General features: G+C 45.5%; 1 protein-coding gene across 1 annotated transcript in view; it reads left to right on the plus strand.

The window, feature by feature from the left end:
* The first annotated feature begins 11,896 nt into the window (after positions 1–11,896).
* LOC104522948 (T cell lymphoma invasion and metastasis 1) overlaps positions 11,897–21,413 on the plus strand; it is an 88,612-nt gene continuing 79,095 nt past the window's right edge. Inside the window, 2 exon segments of the mRNA XM_029084351.1 lie at positions 11,897–12,077; positions 17,399–18,369. Of these exon segments, the coding sequence (XP_028940184.1) occupies positions 17,410–18,369 (960 nt within the window). The 5' untranslated portion in view covers positions 11,897–12,077; positions 17,399–17,409.

A 21,413-nucleotide genomic window follows, 5' to 3' on the forward strand; every position in this document is an offset into this window, starting at 1 on the left:
AGCTGTTATTTCTGCAGGCGGGAGGCTTGCTGGATCGCTCATGTGGCGGCATGTTCCGAGTGAGACCGATATGCATGAGCTCGACAGCTTTCTTTTGAAGAAAAGGATGGTGTCAGCACTGCGGAGGGAGACGCTTTTTCTTCCCCCGACAGACCTGAGGTTTCTGCCCACCCTTGGCTCAGGCAGACGCTGGCAGCCTTGCAGATGAAAAGCAATCAGCTGCAGCATCGCAAAAACGAGAACGTTTGTGTTGCAACGACCAGAGCAGCCCAGGATTTGCGCAACAGGGACCAAGGGAGACAGGAGTGACTTTCCCCTCGTAGCAAGCTTTGAGCAGCAGGGCTGGTGGGGGAATGAAGACAGGCATCGTGTTGCTGAGGGCAGGCACAAGAGTGGGGTGCAGCAGGGCCAGATAGGTGTTAACAGCCCAGCGCCGGTGCGGTGCACCAGCACAGCCTCCTTCCATAGCACAAAGCCTTCTTCATGCGGCTGGTGCTGACACCAACAGAACAGCGCTTTTGCTCCAAGAGTTTATTCTAAGCTTGTTTTTCTTTGGGAAAATAAGAAGCGTTACTATAAGTCATGTCACAGTTTTGCTCCTCTAACTGTGTTGCAGTGGCTTCTGCAGGCATGATCAGAGGTCATGCTCCATCAAATTTGTGACTGATACAGCTGTGCTGGCAAAGATTTGTAATGTAGATCTGGCCTCAGTTTTGAGACTGTACTTAGTTTCCTGTGTGGCACAGAGATATCTTGCCTCCTTTAATGTACAGAGGATAACTTTTTGAGGAAGATTTTCTAGGATTTAGTTGAAAACTGTAAATTATATAGTGCGAAATATTGGGTTTTTTTCTGCTTCTCTTTTCATGTAGGTATGTCGACTCTGAAGAGTGGTAGAAAAAAACATGTAAAGAAGTGGAGGAGGGAATTGCATTTGAAATATTTTGATTTCACTCTTTGATGACTTGAAGGGGTGTGCAGCCCATCAATGCTGAGTGATAAGGTGATCTTTTAAGGTGGGAAGACTGGTGGCAGAATGCCCAGAGGTTGCCAGAGCATTTGTAGGGCAGACTCTCTACTAATGATCTGAAAACTTCAACAGACCTCTGAACCAGCACAAAGAATATTGTCTTCCAAAAAGAGGTGCAAAGGCTGGTGCAACCCTGCAAAACTAGAGTCTTTGCTTAGCTCAGTTGTAGAGGTGTCCTTTGCTTCTCTCTTTTGGCCCCTTTTTAAAGGGCTTTCCTTTAAAATTCCCCTTTAAAATGGCAGTAGTCTCCTCTTTGTCTTTGAGTTATATCCACTTCCTGCAAAAAATAAGTCACTCCTTCTGCCCTTGGTCTGTAGGATCAATGTGGAGATAGTGAGGCTGCAGCTGCCAGTGGAATAGAAGGCATGGAGAGTCACATCTCCTGGTGGCTTTGGTACAGGAGAGAGGAACCGTGGCTTTCAAGAGGACTGAAATTCAGGTTCCCTGATATTATTTTTAACACCATTTGAGTAAAAATTACTTTATCCGGTCACACAGTGGGGGCTGTGTGCATACAGACAAAAACAGTGCTGGGAAATTACTGGAAAAGTGTGGTCTGTCCTGCAGCTCAGAGATCGCTGCATTTGTTGGACAGATGCCATTCACGTGAATTCAGGAACTGGTGTGAGCTGAGGTGGGCTTAATAATTCACTTGTAATGCAGGCAGAGGTGAATATGGTCAGTGTGTCCACAAATACACCATGTGTACATTTACTGCAGTTTTTATGTTCATTTGGGCTGGGAGCGATGCCACAGAAAATATCAGTAGCTTTCTCAGCTACTAAAATCATCTACCACTCTTTAAATTTAAAGAGGAAACTGGTTATTTTCTTTTAAGACTATTTTGGGGCACATACCAACATAAAGTATTGAAATGATGGAATAATACTTACTACTGCTGAAAATATCAAGTGCTGTGTAGATTTACTGTGTCTTCATTTGATGGTGTGGCTGATATTTCACCAACCTGGCATTTTTGAAGAGGTACAGCTATTGTTTCATGCGAAGTTTGCATTCTAAATGCATACTTCTAAATGCATAATTCTAAAGTTTGCATTTCTAATGCATACTTTAGAATTCCTAAAAAAAAAAAAAAAAAATAAATTCCACTTAATAGTTTAGCACCGTATAATATTCCATTTATGTGACTATACCCCACAATAATTGCTACAGGTAAGAAAAATATTCTTCTTACAAATATGAAGGCAGAACATTTTATTAGTGACCTTCTTTTATAAAAAAGGCACGGAAGCAGAGCTGACAGTAAAGCAGTTTTACACCAGCGCTCTGGTTTCGCTTCAGCCCGGCGGCATCTGTAGCGCTCTCTCTAATAAATAGCTCTACCGGGTGACTTTCCAGTAATGTTTCACTTTGAGCTCAGCAATCAATTTTTCTTTTCTGGTGAATGGTTTATTCACTGAAATGTGGTTTGTGAGTTTGGGACAGCCGGTTATAAGCTGCGGAGGGCCACAGTCAAGTGATACTGCATCATTGGAGCTCCCAGGCGGGATTAGGCAGACGTGTGGCAGGATCCAAGGCCTCCAAGTTGTAGCAATTGCTACAACTACAGATTTGACTTGAAGTCACTCAGTATTTTCAACTGAACCCTTAATTTACTCGATAGACTAATAAAATAGAGAACAAGTGGCTTGCCCACCCTCACCCCTGCACATGTGCATGCACCCGCATGCTGCTTTCCATCCTATACCCAAGAGGATGTCACTCCTCCAAAACCAGGGAGGTCCAGGTGAAAGTTCTCTGTCTGGTGAGCCTAAAATCTCAATTTTTCACCGCTCCCATGGGAGGCACCCTTCACAGGAGGCTTTCTCGAGTTACTACGTTATCAGATGTTCCTGGAACAGTTTTCCTCAGTTTGTCTTGTAATTAAGCTCTTGAAAAGCTTCTGCTTTTCATATAATATTTAAATACTGAGGCAGAAAGTGAGAGCTTGGTGCTGGAAAATTCCCACCTAGGATTTGTAACACCTCTCCTTGCTCCTTCTCTTTCTGAATCGCTTTCAAAAGAAGAAAACTGAAGCTCTTTTTAGCAGTCCACTCTGTAGGATGTCAGGAGCTCAAAGGTACAAGACTCACAGCTGGTCATCTGGCAGTGCTGGCTTTGCACTAATTACAGGTAGCTTATGCGTGCCAGCAACAACATTTTACCTTTACAGACCAGAGTTTGCAAAGCCAGAGGAGAACTTGACCCAACTACTGTGCCTGCCAGACTATGGAGGATTAGTCCAGCAGCATCAATATGTTACTTTTTACATATTGCTCAGGAATAGCTTGAGTTTCACATCTTTTGAAAGGACAAGGCCTCTACCTTGGTGCATCTGTGGTCCATGGATCCCACCAGTGTTGGTCAGTTCATGAAATTCAGGGCAGTAATCATCTCCTGAACAGGCCAACTGGATCCACTGAGGTTGCCTGGTACACAAAGCTGCCTCTTTGCTACACGCTTCTGTCCCATTGGACTACAGTTTTGTTATTCTAGAGGCAAAGTTTGATCTAAGAGAAATTACTGTGCAAAACTTGTTGTCCTGGTTTTGCTAGGATAGAGTTAATAGTCAAACTATCACACTTGTATAGTCTTCAATCCTTGTCCATTGCAATGTTTCTGAGTGAGGAATCACCCTGTCTTGCTGCTGCAGCTCCCAGGGCCAGCCCCAGTCACACTGGGATGGCAGGGACCTGCCTGCTGTGTGTCTTTCTTGTCCTGGGAGATCCCAGGCACATGCTGGGGGCTGGCTGCTTTTAGGCAGGTCTCTGCTCGAGCTGAGTACCAGGGATTGCTTCCTGACTTGAGGGCATTTGCGAAGGGGAGAAGGAGCGGGAGGAAGGCTCAGTCTATTTTAACCTGCCTTGCTTGTTTTGTCAGGATGAAATGACTATGAATACAACTATTTGAATTTATGATTTTTTCAACCTACCCTTTTCTGCCCTTGAACATAAATCATGTCCTTTTGCAGGCTCTTGTTTTGCTGCATGAGACAGTCCTGTTGTTTTCGCCTCTCAGAGCGAAGTTGTGTGCTTCATTGTGTCTGCCTTGCTTTTCATGAAGGTAGTCTGGCCTGTATTAACCTTTGCCACGGATGACGAGGATTGCGCATGTTATTTCAGATGAGGTCAATGTCTTCTCTGGCAGCATTCACTCCTGTTTCTGCTGGGCAGGTCTTGCTTGGTGCATCTTTTGATTACATTTGCTTTTTTGTCATTTTTATCATATTGGGAGCTTATGGTCCTCTGGGATCAATATGAGACAAAAGGTCTCTTCTGTATTGTGACTTTTTCTAGCTTCGTATCATCAGCACAAGTCAATGGTACATTTTTTTTCTTTGCTTGTCACACTGAAAACATTAAAAAAACCTGTTCCCTTGAGCCAGATAATTCTCCTTTTAGCACAACCTCTTTGCAAAGTTTCTTATGCATATCATAATTCCTATGCCAGTTTTTGTCATCTTCAGCTTAACTAATAATTTTCCTGGAAAGATATCTTCTGCCCTTTCTTCCCCTGGAAAATGGGTCATCTTGTTGGAGAAAGCAATCAGAGTAGCGTGCCACAATCCATATTGCGTTTTATTCCCATTTCTTCCTCTGCCATTCCCTGTTCCATCTCTCAGATGTGCTCTCCAGCCTTGTGTGCCGTTGAGACTAAACAGATGGGTATGTCATTGCTGGGATCACTTGTTCTCCAGTCTCAGGCAGGATCCTGATCTGCAGGTTTTAATATAAAAATTCTTGTCCATATCCCTGTGGTTGCTTGCACTGCCTCTCTCATAGTTTTGGGATGCAGATTCAAAACTCCTGCTGTCTGGCACATTTTAAACTCTTTGAATTTTGCTCCTCAGATATCTCAGATGTGGTGATTCACATGCCTTGCTCCCTCATGCCCTTACGGAAAAGGAAGGCAAAGCATTCATTTTATTTTGAGGCCATGCTTGGATCTGATGGGTTTCAGCTTTCCATCAAGGAGCTACCTTAGCCTGACTTTGGGGAGTTTTGGCTTTTCCTCTCAGAAACATTTGCTGATCAGTCCTTTTCACTGCTCTGTGGTGGCAGGGCCCTGTGCTCCCTGCCTGCCTATTCCCGGGGTGGGGACTCATCCCCAGAACCCTGAGGGTGTCTCCTCCTGGGATTACCATCCCTCATGGGTTTTGCCCCCTCTTGATTAAAGAAGCAACACCCAACGTGCGGCCTTTGGTGTTGTGTGTTCCTCCCGCAGGGAAGAGCTATCAGCAGGAGCTGTGTCAGGAGATGTGATGTACGAGTTGTGACTAAAACCGGTAAACCCAGATAAACTTAACTGCGGTGCAGATACAACTCTGTGATGGCGTTTGAGTGATCAGGTTCTGTCAGGACGTGCAAGATAAAATCTGAATGCTTAATTTAACTTAGACAGTGCCAAGCTGGTACAGACTAGCTGCGTTTTGCATGAATGTTTTCTTTTTTTCTGCATGCTGGAGAAACGACGAGGGTTTATACTATGGTAATACCAGGCTGAGAAACCTGCTCTGTTGGGGTTGATATCATCACACTAGGTGAAAACAGCAGCCATTTGTTCATATGCTTGCTTACCTGTCCTTCCAGGCTCTGAATAAATAGTAGTTATAATTCCCAGTGTTGGGTTTTGTGAAGCAGGGCTGCCTCTTCACCTGGGACTCGTTTTTGTTTCTTCCGTCGTCTCCAGCAGACCCAGCAGGAGCTCTCAGTGCAGGCTGAAGCCGATAGTCCTACTGGCTGCTGTCTCAAACATCTCCACCTGGCCCTGTCCCACCAGAGCAACCTGGCCATGGTGTCACCGACACATCAGGCTATCAGCTCTCTTATTTTGAAGAAGGGTGGGATGTTTAATGTGTGCTTTCTGCTGGTTAAACCTGCCTTTCCTCCTTGGAGTCACCCAGTGCCCTTTTAAATTGGGGATATGGCCATCTTGGGACTTTGTGCGGTTGATGAGAGTGCTATATTCACGATTCACAGAGAGGAGAAGGAGCTATGGGGAGCCTCCCCGGCTTGCCCAGGGTGCAGAGGAGGCAGGCTGCCAGGCAGGAATCAAGCCCTGCTCTGCAGTGCTGCAGCTGCTGGCCTCTCCATCATCCTAGCCTGGCACACCAGCCCTGGCAATCAACTTCAGTGAAGGCTGAATCTTGTGAGATACTGATTTAAAAGTAGGAGCAAATGGAGAGAGATAGTGGTACCAAAATTTCTGAAAGGCATGCTATAAACTTAAAAGGACATCCTCTGCTTCAATACTTTTCCTTATTATGCTTCCCTGTGGCCTCATCGTGGAAGTTGTTGGTACTTTTACATCTTTCTACTAATTGTATAGCACACTTTACAATGCTGTTGTACCTCAGTGAGCTGCCTCATTCTCCAGCAGAAAGAGGGTGACCAAAATGTGAAAGCAACTCTGATTGTGCATTTGCCCAAGTTTCATTTGCCACCTGGTTTTCTGTAGACCTCTGGAATCCCTCCCCGGTACTTATGTTGGGGTATCTAAAATTAGACACTTGTCTTCATATCTCAAACACCATCTTAATAATCTGTGTGTGGTCTTTGGCATTGCTTGAAAATGAGATTACTTACCTCTGTGCTTAAATGAGGATATACCTGAAATGCTTCATCTCCAATTCCCCCTCCCCCAATTATCTGCCTTAATTTTTTTCCTCACCATTTTAATCCTTCACATCCTGCCTGCAGTGGCTCCCCAGTTACTCAAGCCAAGGGTTTCAATTTTTATTGCCAAAGACCGTGGTACTGGGTGGTTCTTCTGTGCATGCATGGCCTGCCGTGTCCCGCTCCGCTTCTCCTTTCTCCCTCCTCCAGCTGCCCATCCTTGGCTGCACAGTGAGTGCTCTGATGGATCCTTCTGGGGTTCTGTCTCCTGGCCTGAACATTTTCTTGTTACTTCTAAATTTTTTTTTTTTTTTGATGCATTTGGCACATCCTGTCCTCATTGCGTATCAGCAGTTCTCTGTTCATTTGGCACAAGCAGAAAATCCTTTTCAGGCAAAGAGTAATAACAATAATGTATAACCTAAGGATAAATAACCAAACTGCACCTTATTTTTATTTCAGCTGCATTTTGGGCATTCTTTTTCTTTTTTTAAGTAACACATAAATGCACACGTAGTCCTTGTAGCTACCTTTCTCATTCTTGTCCTCCATGAAGGCCCAATGGGCTCCTCCTTCCCTGCAGCTCCCTCGTGGCTTAGCGCTGGCTGCAGCTCCCCAGAGTGGGTTATAAAGCCTCTCCCCTTCCCAGGACGCAGTGTGCAAGCTGCTGTTTGTCTACCCCACAGGCTCCAGGGAGTTGCCCTTGTGGCTTCCCATAGATTTGTTTAGGCCTGATGATCTGAAATTAGAATCCTTTTCCTACTTTGCCCTTTTCTGTAAACGGGTAAAACCTTGCAGATTTCCCTTAGGGAAGAAAGGGGGATTTTCCCACCATTAAAAATAAAGGGAAGGGAAGGAGAAAGACTTAAAAGATGTTCACATACTTGTACAAATGATTAAAAACCAAACAAACCTGCAACCTTGTCAATTATTCACATTCCCTCGTATAAATATAGAAACTCTGAAGAGGGGGCTTTCCCTTGGGCTACCTGCTCTTCTCTTCCATTGATTTATTACCAAGGCCTCACAGTGCTTTATAAGTGCCATGCTTCTGGTTTTGTTTTCTTTCAATCTGATTTGGGGATGGTTGACCGTCAGCTACATGGAGGTTTTAGGTCTCCTGGCAGACCTTTTTCCCTCCCTCTTTTTGCCTTTTCTTCCCTCCCTTAGAAATTCTTATAGGTGTGGTGCTGCAGCTGGAGGAACAAGGCTTCCCACATCTTTCCTTTATGAGTTCTCCACAAAGAGAACGTGGGTTTATTTTTCTTTCCCCTCCCCTTCATCTGGAGTGATCATCCAGCATTGTTCTCCTAACTGTGACAGACATGAAGGCTGCGTGTTAGTGAGAAGGTTGCAAAGAGGTTTTGCAATTGCAGCTCTGCTGGCCAGTTCTTGTGGATGTGCGGATGGTCTCCCCAACCTTGCCTGGATGGTTGTTGTCATCAGACTCCAGTTTCAGGAGCAGCTATTCTCTCTGACAGGTAATATACGCTGTGGTTGGTTTATTTTTTTTTTTTTTCCCCACAAACAAAAGGCTTCTATGACGTTTTATATAGTCAAACAGCTTCTGCAATCCACCAGAGTTGGTCTTGGAGCTCACTGTCGTACGTAGTTTCAGTGACTACATCAAGAACGGGGTAGCTTGGAGCATTTCTGAGTTATATTTATGAATCTGTGCGTGCACCCAGCCCTGTCACATAAAGCCCTCTCAGACAAAGATCTAGGCACAGAGCAGCCTCTCTCCTTCCTTCCATCCACCTCTCCACCCATCCATCCATCTCCTGTGAGTTGGATTATTTCATTTTGTGGAGGGCAGCCCAGGGGTATGGGATGAAGACAGCCAGAGTTGTCAGGGCCCCAGGACCCTGGAGCATACTAGATAGAGCATTTACCTTCTTCCCAGGGGAGGTGATTTGATAGATTGATTTCAGCAGCAATTCATATTAAGCAGGGGTAATAAAGGCTAACAAAATGTGGCCTCCAGTTACAAATAAAGGGCCTGATTCTCAATTTCAGGAGACAGGATCGAACACTGGAGTTACAATGGCATGGAACTGAGATCGTGGGTGGGGAATACAGCCCAGAGCCACTGATTAATATTAAATAGTTTCTGTATGAAATGACGATTGCTTTTTGTCTATGTATATACACACTAATGACTTATGTTAGAATTACTGAGGGCTTCTCAAAGCTGGGTAGAGATTTGCTTAATGACCAACTGATCTCACATCTGCAGTTGCATTTGGAATCTGACAAAAACAATGCATCGTAAAATCAAAAAGTAAAAACAGAACTGAAAGAGAGCTGTTGTCCTTCTACCCAGCTTTTCATGTTCAATGGACAAGGGGATGTACTTGCATACTAGCTGGAAAGGAAGGGTTCTGCTTTGAAAAGGCAGCTTTTAGAAAACTACAGCTTCCATATTTTTTGTCTATTACTGTTCACGTCAAGTGTCTGCAAGCAAAAAGAAAACAGGTGTGCTGGTTTTTTCCTAATCTCTTGGCATTGCAAACTGCTCCCAGCATGTAAAAGTCAAATCTCTCTTTGCTGTACCTAGAATCACAGGTAGCAGATGTGATGAATAACAAGGTGTTCCTTTAATATATTCTGCTTCCCTACTATGCATTCGTTTAATCCATTTACGGTGGTTTGCTGCGAGCTTCCTCAGTTTGGATTGACTTAAGTTGCTGTGTGATGAGCCCTGTGGGAACTCTTTGGCCTGATTTTTCAAGGCACTGTTTTGTGGCTATGAAATAAATACAGCTGTGCTACTTCCAGATCTTCAAAGAACAAGAGGAGTTGCACTGACATAGGTAGACACTGGCATACATGCATGCATACATGCATCATAGATGTATATATATGTGTGTGTGTGTCTGCATGCATGTTTGCAGGAGTCAGCTGTAAGACTGAATATTTTGTGTGGAGCATGGAAGTTTGAAAATCTTTATTTGATGTTTCTTTTTTAATGAGATGAACTGTTCCATGTGTGAATGTTTACAACTGTCTGTCTACCTTGAGAACAGTTACTGGTGAGTTACCAGCAATCTGAATGCGTGATCAGCTTCCCCCTTGGTCAGGCACCTCTGACAGAGCAAGGGTCCATAGGAGCAAATGCATCCTGTGTGGGGAAGAGCTCTGTGCTGGGAAGCAAGCCATGGGGCTGTGCTTGTGTTTGCTTCTGCCTTCCCTCCTGATGGAGGAGCATGGGCATCCCCTTTTGCCAAGAAGGGAAGTCCTTGTCTGAGGCCGCTTCAGGACTGCAGACCTCCAGAATTTCTGCTGTGAGGTGAACCAGGAAGCATAAAGCTGAGGACTGTTCCAGTGCAGACAAATGGCAGACAGAGACAAGTATGAAAAACTGATGTTCCTGAAAAGTATAACATGGGTTCATTAGTGAAAGGCTCTCCAAGTTGTAAAAGTTAATAGGAACAAAGCTTTTCAGGAGAGAATCTGTGGGTAACGATAAATCCTTCTGTTCTGGAGGAACTGTGCATGCATGGTACTCATCTGTTTGTGGCAAAGGATATTGCCAGCCCTTCAGATTTACTGGGGTGTAGTGAGGATTTGGATAGTGTAGTATCCAGACGTAAACATCCATTTTGGATCCTCCCACCTTTTTAACAAATGAGTGCAAGAAGAGAATGATTTTTGTTGGAGGAGCACAGATGGTGTGTAGACTGGGCAGCATTGTTGTTGGTTTCTCACAGAAGTGACCAGAGTTCATTTCAGCCTGGAACAGATTTTTCTGAGTTACAAACTCCTCAAAAGCCACTTCAGGATAGAAAATTTGATAAAGTGCTTGTCTGCATCTGTTTTTTTCTTCTTTTCGACAAGTTTTCTGGGGCAGCAGTAGGCAGATCTGCAAAAAGATGGTTGCAATTCCATTTTCTTTGGAGGTGAGGAATACACATCGCAGGGCTGCTCGTTGTGTGGTGGATGCAGGTGGGAAGCCTCTTGCCTGTAGGACCTTGCTTGTCAGCAAGATTCCCGTCTTGCAAATTATTGGCAGCTGGCATGGTAATGAGTCCATTTCAATATAAATGAGCTTTATTTTATTAATTTCTGCCAGCTCCTGAGCAATTCATGAACTGCTTTTCAGATCTCAACCAACAGCTTGGGGGAAGAGGGGGAGGTGGAGAGCGGAGAGGGGAACATGAAGGAGGAGAAAGAAAATCAAAATGTTTTTAATTTAGAAAGGAGCCGGTGACTCTCATTTCTTTTGAGAATCCAGCCAAGAGTGAGGATCACAATTTCTCCACCAAGCAACTCCAATAACATGAAGGGCATCAGTAATCTCTTCCGAGGTTTTTGTTCCTTGAGACTTTTGGAAAAGTTTATGACTCTCAAAAGTCTGCATGCAGTGTTGATGTTTGGCTGGGAGAAGGGGGAGTTGGGTGGCTTGAGAGCTGGCTTGGGCAGTGCACTCAGCCCTCCAGTGAGTTTGTGGTTCTTGGTATCTCACAGCACTAGACCTTGAGCTGGTGTACTTGCAAGGGAGCTTGCCCAGTGGTATCAGGCCAAGAAAGGGCTGGGATTTGGTACCTACACGAATGCACGCATGCATGTAACTTGAGGACTATTCTTATGACTTGTCTTAGGTTTAAATAAGCGCAGACTGGTCTCTCATATCCGTGCCTTAGTGAATGCAATTAACCCAACAATCCTTTCACAGCGCACAAAAATGCATGTAAATGCTCTGCCCTACATGTCTGATTCGCCCTTGAAAAATGTTAATGAAATCCCTGCTTGGATAACTGCCCTTTTCGTAAATTAGACAGTCTGCACAGAGAAATCTCCTTTGAGGTCTTCCAGTTTCAGGCCTGTTCCCTGGGCAGCTGGGTTCCCCCTTGCTGCCAGAAGTCAAACCCTGGTTTGCTGGAAGGTGCCTTTCTTGGTGGTCGTTTTCAGATGCAGGCATGTTTTTGGACCTGAGGTTTTCCAGCCCTGCCTGAGACAGACTGTCCTCAGCAGGAGGATGTTAATGTCCATTTTTATTGTGCAGAGTGGCGGGAAGAGGAACTCTTTACATTCTGTAGCTTGGGCTGACAGTGCTTGACTGGGTTTTTCATTTATTCTGCCATCATCAGATGTCATCATTCGAATTTAAGCACAGCATTTGCATGCTGTATTGCACAGTGTTTCTTAGGTAAGTGTTGAAAACAGGACCTGGCAGAAGACGTCCTCCTGTATAGCCGTTCCTGCTAACCCTTTGTCTGATTTTTTTTCTTCTCCTCCCCTCTTTCTCCCCAGGTTTTTGGCATTTAGTCATAGACTCTGATGTGAGAGTAATGGAGTTGCTGAGTGGCAGGTGCTGACAGCTTCTGCAGTCCCAGTAACTGTTCATTTTGGTATCATTTGCAATTCTATACCTCTAAATGCCACAGCTCTCTTGGGGAAGGTTGCGCTGGATACCAGTACTGCCTCCGAAGGTACATGTGTGTCCATATATTTTTCTTTAGGAGTTTGCTGGGAGGGGAAAAAATGGATAAGCAGTTTATGGTTACACTTGTTTAGCAATACAAAAGCATTTGAATGGCTGTCAAGCAGCTACTGATGACATCCCTTCCTCCCTTGCTCCTCCTCTTATTTGAATTGCCTGCAGGACCTTTTTGGAGTCCATCCCCTGCTTTAACATATGCAAGAGTGGCTTACAAAAAAGAAATGGCTGGTTAAAAGGTTCTGATTTGAAAACAATTAAATATGCTGCTGGAGTTTCCAAGAAACCCAAAGGCTTACTGTGGAATTTCAGCCTCTTTCTTGCCCTTTTGAAAAAGCACATTTTAATTACAGTAAAATGTGTATGTTCACACTAGGTTATTAGTCTTGTACATTTTTCTGTGTGGTTCTTGTGAGTTCAGTAAAAATCTTTATTGTTGGCTGGCAGATTTTAGCAAAAGTTTATTTCTGTAGGCTCATTGCTTGCTGTGGATTTAATCATTGTTCTGGTTCTCGCAGCCTTCAAGCTCCACTCCAGGAGAAAAATACAGATTTGTCACCAGGGCCTCCCACTAGAATCTAATTTTAAATTTGCAATCTGTTGTCTTGCGAGGTGCTTCAAATTTGGTTGGAAAGCTAATATATTTCAGATTTTCTGCTGGAATCTAACAGCCCAGCTTTTTGCAAGTTTAAGAGTTATTAACTTAGGTTTAATTGAAATTAGTATTTTGGTTTCGTAATTATTTAGAGAAATATTTAATATCGGGGTAAGGGAAGAGAAAGGAAAATTACTGTTTTCAAAGAAAATTATATTATTTAAGGGGGCTATAATCAGTGGTCATCTAGAATGTGATTGTCTTTATGTGTAACCATTTCATAGAAGACTCATCTAGCAAAAACTCAGCAGTTCAGCTAGAGGTCAGTCTGCTTGTCAAGGATAACTGATGTAGGGAACACTGTGGGGTTTTTTTTTCCAAAGCTTTCCTGCAGAATTTGTGTTCTCCCTGCTGATATCCTAATGTTGATATCAATCTTAAGTTTTAGGTTTTCTTTAAAAAAAAAAACAACCCACAACTCAAACCCCTGTACTGTCTCTTGACATGCCAGCTGGCTAAAAGGTGACTGTCCTGGCCCCTTGAAGGCTTCCACAATTTCGACATTTTCCCTGCTGTGAACCAGGAAGGAGCAGATCTTCTGGGAGAGAGAGCCTGTTCCCATGTGGAAGAACAAGTTGCCACCTCTGGTTTGCCTGACTTGGGCTGCAGATACAAATCTTGATCTTCTGTGTCTTTGGCAAGCTACTGAGTCACCGAGCTGATGCCTCTTCCAGAGGACGTGCCTATCTCCTTGCTTCAGTTTTCGAATCTCTCCCTCTTGGAGCAGAGGAGCCTTTTGTCAAAAGCAGTCTATTCCCACGAAAAGTTTGGGTTTTGATGAATCAACATTTTCTGCTGAAAAATTTCCGACTAGTTCTGCTTGCAGTGCATGGTCTGTGTGTGCTAATCTCTGCTAGCTTCGGAGAATAATTCAGAACAGATTTTTGACATGTAGCAATCCTCGGTTGAGCGCGACAGACCTGTTTAAAGCATCAAGATGTGTCACACTTGATTTATGTTGTATCCTGGTGATACTTTGATAGGTCTTTAGTGGTCACCTTTGGATTTGGCGGGTGAGCTAACAAGGGGAGCCTTTGTCCTACCAGCATTTGTGTGCAACTCCCATTAACATTACTCATTTTCTTAATTTGATACAGATTTTTTTCATTGAGTGTGCTAAATTCAGTTAAGCCGTAGACAGGCAGCATCTGGCAGTTGTAGCTGGAGCAGTTTAAGACGTTTCTGCCCCAGGCTGTCTGCTACTGCCCCTGGGAGGGGAGAGGTTGGGGCTCCCCTCCCCTGCTCAGCACCCGCTCCTGCTAGCTGAGGACACCGGCATCTGCTTCAGTGCGAATTCACGTTTCAGGGCTGCTTTTCCACATCTGCTGGAGCTGATCTAACAGTTCTCTGCTGCCAAAAAATGGGGAGGTGCTGCTCGCTGTCTCCTACCCCTGGTTCTCATGTTGCCCTCCAACTGTGCTGCCCCATCCCTGTCCCGCTGTGTCCCAAGATGGGCAGCCTTGTGCTGTCTCTGGCACGTGCCAGTTCAACTCACTGTCTCTGCAAAAATAAACTAATAAAGGTTTTTGGGTTTTTTTCCTGGTTTTATTTTCTGCTGTTTTGGTGGACTTGGCTGCATGAGCAGCTGAATTTGGTTTAGGGTAACTGGTAGAAATGCTCAGCCAGGAATATAGAGGGGAGGCAAAAACGGGGATGAGAAGGTAGGATGAGGGTCCCTTCCAGGGGGAGCCATTGGTCTCAGGCGCCCCACAAACAGTCACCCTCAGCTTGACCATCCCCACCTGAGGCAGGCTCAGCTCGTTGTATCCTACCTCTCTCAGGGGAGATGGCCTCTGCTGGGAGACAGTGGCAAACTGAGGGGATGGCACTCTCTTGCATGGCTGCAGCTGGATGTGCTGCACCATGTCTGCCTGCAGCCCCCTTGCACCCACCGCACAGCAGTCCTGCAAACCTGCAAGCTAATGCTGGGGAAATCAGTGGGATTGGGGTAAGGCCTCTTCTCTTCCTGACTGCAGGAGCCGGCGTGCGGTAGTTGCTGGGATAGATAGCCGTCTGCGGGATTTGCAAACACATCCTCACCTAAAGCGCCAATCCACAGAATTTAAAAGGGACAGCTCTTTGCTTTGAAGTCTGACACTTCTTGCCAGTATCTAGCAGATACTTCTCATTGTGTGAAATCACTCAGTAAACATAAACTCCATCTGGGGAGAAGAGCCTTTCCTCCTTCCATGAGAGTGTTTCTAGTGGTGTTATTTCCTCACGGGATGCAGCCTGAGCTGCTGCTCTTTTCCTTGCCAAGTCATTTGTGGTTCTGTTACTTTTTGACTGAATGAAATTTTGCCTGGTGAGCATGGAGACTACGTCGAGGTGGTGGCACAGGGCTGCTTGCCGTAGCCACGCTGCCCAGCGTTCTCATCAGCAAGTGTGCCTCGCTGTCTGGTGTGTGGAGGACATTCCTGCCCTTTGGCAGCTCTGTTTCTGAAGGTAAAGAGCCACTCTTCAATCATTCAGGGTTTCAAGACTTTTAAAACTGCTCTTTCTCCTTACATAAGATACCCAAGTGATGGCTGCATGGCTGGAGACTGGCGGTAAATGGCTGCATGCTCTGAGGGGCTTTGCAGCCGGTGGAAACCCTGTGGAATGAACGTGTGGTTAGCAAGAACCTCCGAATCAAAGTGGCTAAAAGCATTACCCCGAGAGGGCTTTCTTTTGCAAGATGGGGAGTGTTGAGGTCCGGCTTTAGACATCAGTGTGGAAGACAAAATGCAGGTTTTGTGCTTTAAAATGGTTTCGAAGCAAAAGCTAGCTGACATTTGTTTTTCCGTATCAAAGGGCTCTAGCTTTTAAGGAATAATAAACCCTGCCTAGAGATTTATAATGCTGTCATTTTTTTTTTTTTAGATTAAAACCTGCTCTCTTTTCAGTGCATTTATTTTTCTAAATGATGCATGATAACCAAGTCTCATGACAGGCAAAGGGAGTTCAGCCCTTAGTTTAAGCAGACATAGGGTATTTCCTGGTATAGTTTACTTCACATGTGATTGTATTTATTTTAGATACAGAAATGTCTAGATATTTATGGAGGTGCCTGTTGTTCCAGCGCTGAACAGATTTTTAGCTTCAGACACAACCTACTTAGCTGAGTAGAAGAGTAGAGAGGTGCAGTCCTCTGACTGTGGTCAGAGGTATCACTGCAGAAGTTCAGTTCTACTGTACGTGCCCAGGGCAGCCTGTGGCAGAAGTGCTGTGCCTGCATTTAACACAATCACTTCCCGTTTTATATGTCATTTATGTAGGGCTAATTCAGTTCTGTACAGCAGCAACAGTGTGTATTTAGACAGTGAGGGAAAATACACGATTGCATTAATCCTGCCAGCATCTGGCTCAAGACCCATCTGCACATACTGTTAAAGGAGAGGAAATTGCCCCAAGAAATTAAAAACTCCAGATTATTTTACTGTCAGGGCAGCTTTTTTTTTTTTTTTTTTTTTTAACAAAGACTAATAGAAATACCTCAAAATTAACAAGTTTTGTCTTGGAATTTCTGTTTGAGATTTATGGACTATTTCTCTAGATATAATTGTATTGTGTGTAATTCTGAACCTCCTATTTAATTTTGAATGGCCACATACTTTAACATTTGCTTTTCTTGTTCTTCTTGATCTTTGACCAGAAGGATCCAAATCCTACTGATAAAATATTTCTGACATTTGTTGAGTGAGATCACAGACCTCAAAGTGTTTTCCAAGATTTAATCCAGATCATCACTCTCATCTCCTGGATGGGAAACCTGTTTCACTGCAGGATGTCTGCCACTGAATAATGCAGGAGGCTAGGTACAGAGATGGGGACAGAAACCCAGTCCCTGCGTTCCAGCTCAGTTTTCTCTTTGTTAGATCAAAGCACTTAGATCTAGCTATCTTCTTCAGAGTGAGTAGGAAGGAAAGGTTATTTTTGTATAGTCTGAATCACTCATGCTAATTTATTTTTCATAATATGGCTTTCTTATGTGGGGCTCTCTGTACCTGCTTAATGTTGCACTGTTTTTTGTTCCCGAAATCAAACCTATCATTAGCTCACTGCCGAACAGTTGAATTTGTACTTTGCTATTTGGTGCTTCAATTTGCAGTTCCTAGCAAAAAATGCGATATCTCAGATAAAGCCATATATCCATCTACTTTTTGGTGTCTTGTTAAATGCAGGTAAAGAATAGCTGTTGATTTTTTTTAATTTGTAGTCTTAGCTGGAATTGCAAAGGATTCACTAGGAGTCAAGTGAATGTGTGCAGAGCTGTGATTGCCAGCAGACTTTGGTGGTAAACTGGTTCCACTTCACACCAAGCTTCAAAGTTCACTCCTTCCCTCTTCTACACTCTTCATTTACACCAGCATAGCTATTGTCTGGCCTTTTATCTGGCTTTTTATCTGACTTTTACCTACATATTGATTTAACTGAGTTGTAGTTACAAGTTTGCTGGTGTGGTTGCTGCCTCCCTTAATTAATTCTGTGGGAGTAGTTGCTGCTGTTAAAGCAGCAACACCCTGTGAGACCCAGGGGAAGCTGTGGTATAGGTTTTGCAACAGGTTCCTTTTAAAAAAAGAAAAAAAGCTCTTTTGGGAGTGTTGGGGCATCTGTGTGTCTTCTTGCCTACGTATTTGGTTGCCTCCTTTAACAGTCCCGGCTCTCTCCCCCTGCAGACTGTGACGCCATGGGAAACGCAGAGAGCCAGAGCGTGGAGCATGCCTTCTATGGAGACAAGCACGCCAGCCTGGGCCGCAAGCACACTTCCCGCTCGCTTCGCCTCTCCAATAAAGCCTCTCGCCGGACGCGGCACGCTTCTTCTGGAAAAACTATCCACCGCAACTCAGAAGTGAGCACCCGCTCCAGCAGCACCCCCAGCATCCCCCAGTCCCTGGCGGAGAACGGCCTGGAGCCTTTTGCCCAGGAGGCCAACCTAGAGGACTTTGGAAGCCCCATCTGGGTGGACCGCGTGGACATGGGCCTGCGGCCCGTTTCCTACCACACCGACTCCTCCGTCACCCCCAGCGTGGACAGCAGCACTGTCCTCACGGCCGCCTCTGTCCAGAGCATGCCAGACTCGGAGGAGAGCAGGCTCTATGGGGACGAGCCACCATTCCTGGCAGAGGGTGATGGGAGATCACATCGATACGCGGCCAATGGGACAAACTTCATGGAGACGGCCAGCTTCAAGAAGAAGCGCTCCAAATCGGCTGACATCTGGCGTGAGGACAGCCTGGAGTTTTCACTTTCTGACCTCAGCCAGGAGCATTTAACGAGCAATGAGGAAATCCTGGGCTTGGCCGAGGAGAAGGATACCGAGGCCCCCCGGGGGACGGAGGCCAGTGGCAGCCCCCCGCCACCGGGCCCCCGCCCGCGGGGCCGCGACTTGTATTCCCCCAAAACCCCGAGCGCTACCGTCAACGGTGGCCCGCGAAATGCCTTTGGAGGGTACTGTCGGAATTTAGTGCCCGACATCCCAGATATCGGGAGCCATAAGATGGCATCGGTTACTGCTGAGGATGCGCCTTCCTACAGTAATTACAATACACTGCCCTGCAGGAAATCCCACTGCCTTTCCGAAGGGGCCACCAACCCACAAATTAGCCATAGTAACAGCATGCAAGGCAGGAGGGCAAAAACTACTCAGGTAAGGCAGTTTTCCTCTTTGTAAAACAGAAGCATGTGGCATTTGCTAAGCTGTGTCTGTAGATAATGATATTCCAGGTTCTTCCAGGCTCTGTTTTCATTCAACACCCCCTTTCCGAGAAAAGGGCTGTATCCAGGAGGGAGCTGAACTAACCGGTCTCCACAGCTGGCTTGATCCCATCACTGCTCCCTTCCTTATCTACAATTCTCTTTGGGCCTTTTCCACTCTTCAGTGCCTCTGGAAAAGATAAATCAGCGTTTGCCAGCTAAAGATTTTCCTGCATGTTTTGCAGTGCTGACGGTGCCTTTTTTGCTAGGGTAGCTGCCAAAACTGATCACTCCACTCTGGGAGCTCTCACACATTGGTTGTGTCCCCCTTCTCTGCCCTCCTTGCCCCGTTGCCCTTCCTTGTCTGCAGATGTGCAAGCAGTTCTCAGCTCTTGGGGCTGGAAGCAAAGGAGAAACCTGTGAGTGTTTCCCATCCATCATAAACACTTGCTGGGCTAAAATTTCACTCTTCCAATTAGCCGACCTTCACATTTTTGCAAAACATCACCCAGAAACAGTGCTGTCCCCTCACAGGAGACTGCCAGTCCTGCAAGCTGCGGTGCTCACCCACCGTAAACTGAAAATTTACAGGTGGATGTGGATGTATGGAGAAGATGCTGCTTCTCTTAGCCAGGGAGGACATCATACCCTTCATCCTTCATCCTTTTAACAGACAGCACAGAGCCAAGATGAGCTTTTCTGTCTGGTGTTCCTCCTGTGCTCCAAACACCAGCCCTGTGACCTTTGCTTTGATGGCTGCTGTTGAGTCTTTATTATGCTTTGCCCTGCTGTTCTTGGCCATGTGCAGCCTGATGGAGTTACACAGCACTGCCTTGGGCTGCAAACAGCAATTCTGCTTGCAGCAGGTGTCAGTCTACTCTTAGAGGAGGGGAAAAGGAGCTACAAATCCTGCCCACCTGTACAAGGCACGTGTGGCATACATGTTGTGGGCATATTGTGCTTAGTTTAAGTTCATTTGGCTGGCTTGCCAGACCTTCTCAGAGCAGCGGTCCAGGTGCCTAATAGAAGAGGCTGGCTGTGGTGTTTTTTACATGCACCATTTTCTAGCTGTGGGCAGCAGCTCAGAACCATGGCCGGGGGACACAGACAGAACGGTCTGATGGTGTAGGTCAGAGCTGTGCACCAGATTGCATGCTTCAGCGGCTCCCCTCATTTTATTGCATGGTTTCTCCTACATCTGCCATGCGGTGCACACACACCACGCCGCGTGACCCAGAAAAGGAAAAAAAAGGTGGCACGTTGCATCAAGGTTGGAGGCCAGCAGGCTCGTGTCCTGCTGCTGGGATGAGCTGTTGGCAGGACACCAACGTTAGAGATAGGAGGCTGGGCAGCGTGACTCAGGCAGGTTGCAGCAGGCTGCAGAGGCAGAGGGCTGTTGGAGGGCGAGAGGAGCATGTCCCCCAGTGTCAGCTGGCACTGACTTGTGAGAGCTGATGGGAAGGGGTTGCTGAGTGACTTACCGGCTGTGCTTGATCTGTGGAGATATGCTGCTTCTAAATATAAAAATGACATGCTAAAACAGATGCTGCAGCGGCCCACAACCGCAGCTTTGTACTTCAAAATCAGCTCTTTATTTTTGGAGGGATTTTTATAGTGCGAGTGCAGAAACCCTTTGGTGCTCCGTCAAGGCGGTGCAGGATAAAAAGCAAGAGAACAACAACAACAGCCACCAAAAAAAGGATGTTATTTGTCAGCCTTGAACTTAACAGCTTTCATGAAGATTGTTAGGTGCAACTGCTGCCTCCAGCCCTCTTTCAAGTGTATTTAAGAAAAAGAGAGCAGTGTCGCTGGTGAACGGTGAAGCATTTGTTTTTCTTCTTGGTGCCTACCTTGGCATTAAGAAGATTCTTCTGAGACACTTAGTGAAAGTCACAAATTTGCGTAGCATTTTGCGAGGCCTCAGCCCTACCCAGGGAAATCACTTTGTGGGGCTGGTTTCACTAGATCTATCTCCTGAGCTTGGAGACGGTGGCTATAAGGAGTCTCAGCAGTGTTTATTACCATGTATAAATTCAACAGAATGAAAGCTTTGGAAAGGTTAAAATTTCTTCCAAGTCTTTAATCCTGGCAGCATAGAGTCAGTACAAGATACTTGTCAGCAATGAAGTCACGTTAGCCCAAGCCTACCTTTAGCGAGCTTAGGGAAATGACTCTCATTATGTGTTTGATAGAGCAAAAAGGAAGTCCAAATTTGCACACCAAGTAAAAGGACTAGTTCCTTGGTGAACTTGATTAGGTGGCTTTGGATAGAGTGAGAGGAGGGAAACTACCAACCTGTCTCCCTACCAGGTCCCTAGTCCCACAGTATCTCAGCACTTTTCTCATCTTTACTCGACACTCCTGGTGTGAAGTAGAGCATGATGGTTACCCTACCCGAGATGGTGGCAGCTGAGATGTAGAGCTGATGGCCTTACTGCTTTGCTGTTAATCTGCTCCTTGGCACTGTGTTGGCCTGTGCCAGCCAGTACTTGGTCACAGTTTGGGGAATTTTGTTTCTCTCTGCCCTTCCCAGTCTTTCAACACTTTCTCAATGGGCTTCACACTCTTAATGACTATCTTGAGCATTGCACCAGAGCCTGCCATATGTGTCCTCATGCTGTAAAACATTTTGTGCTATAAAAACAATTGAGTGGACTGAGGCAAAACTGTCTTTTTTTTCCCCAGCCTTTTGAACTGCCTCCTCCCATCCTGATCCCACAAAATAATAATTATATCTTAGGGCCACTGGGGCACCATGCAAAGGTGACCCAGGGCCAAGTGTAATATGGTGTTGGACTCAGCTTTCCCTCTTGACCTCCAGGCCAGTGACCTGTCACTGTCCTTGTGTTATTTAATAGTGCAGAGGTAACTCCCTTGTTCAGAGTCACCTAATTGAGCCTCATAGCCAGGAGTGAGGTTTCTGCCCAGATCACTGTTTTTCATCCTTACAAGAATTTGGGTTTGTATTTGCCAGTGGGGTTTTTTTTCCAGTTTTTG

Source organism: Antrostomus carolinensis, unplaced genomic scaffold, assembly GCF_000700745.2.
Source record: "Antrostomus carolinensis isolate BGI_N321 unplaced genomic scaffold, ASM70074v2 scaffold10703, whole genome shotgun sequence".
Classification (NCBI taxonomy): Eukaryota; Metazoa; Chordata; class Aves; order Caprimulgiformes; family Caprimulgidae; genus Antrostomus; species Antrostomus carolinensis.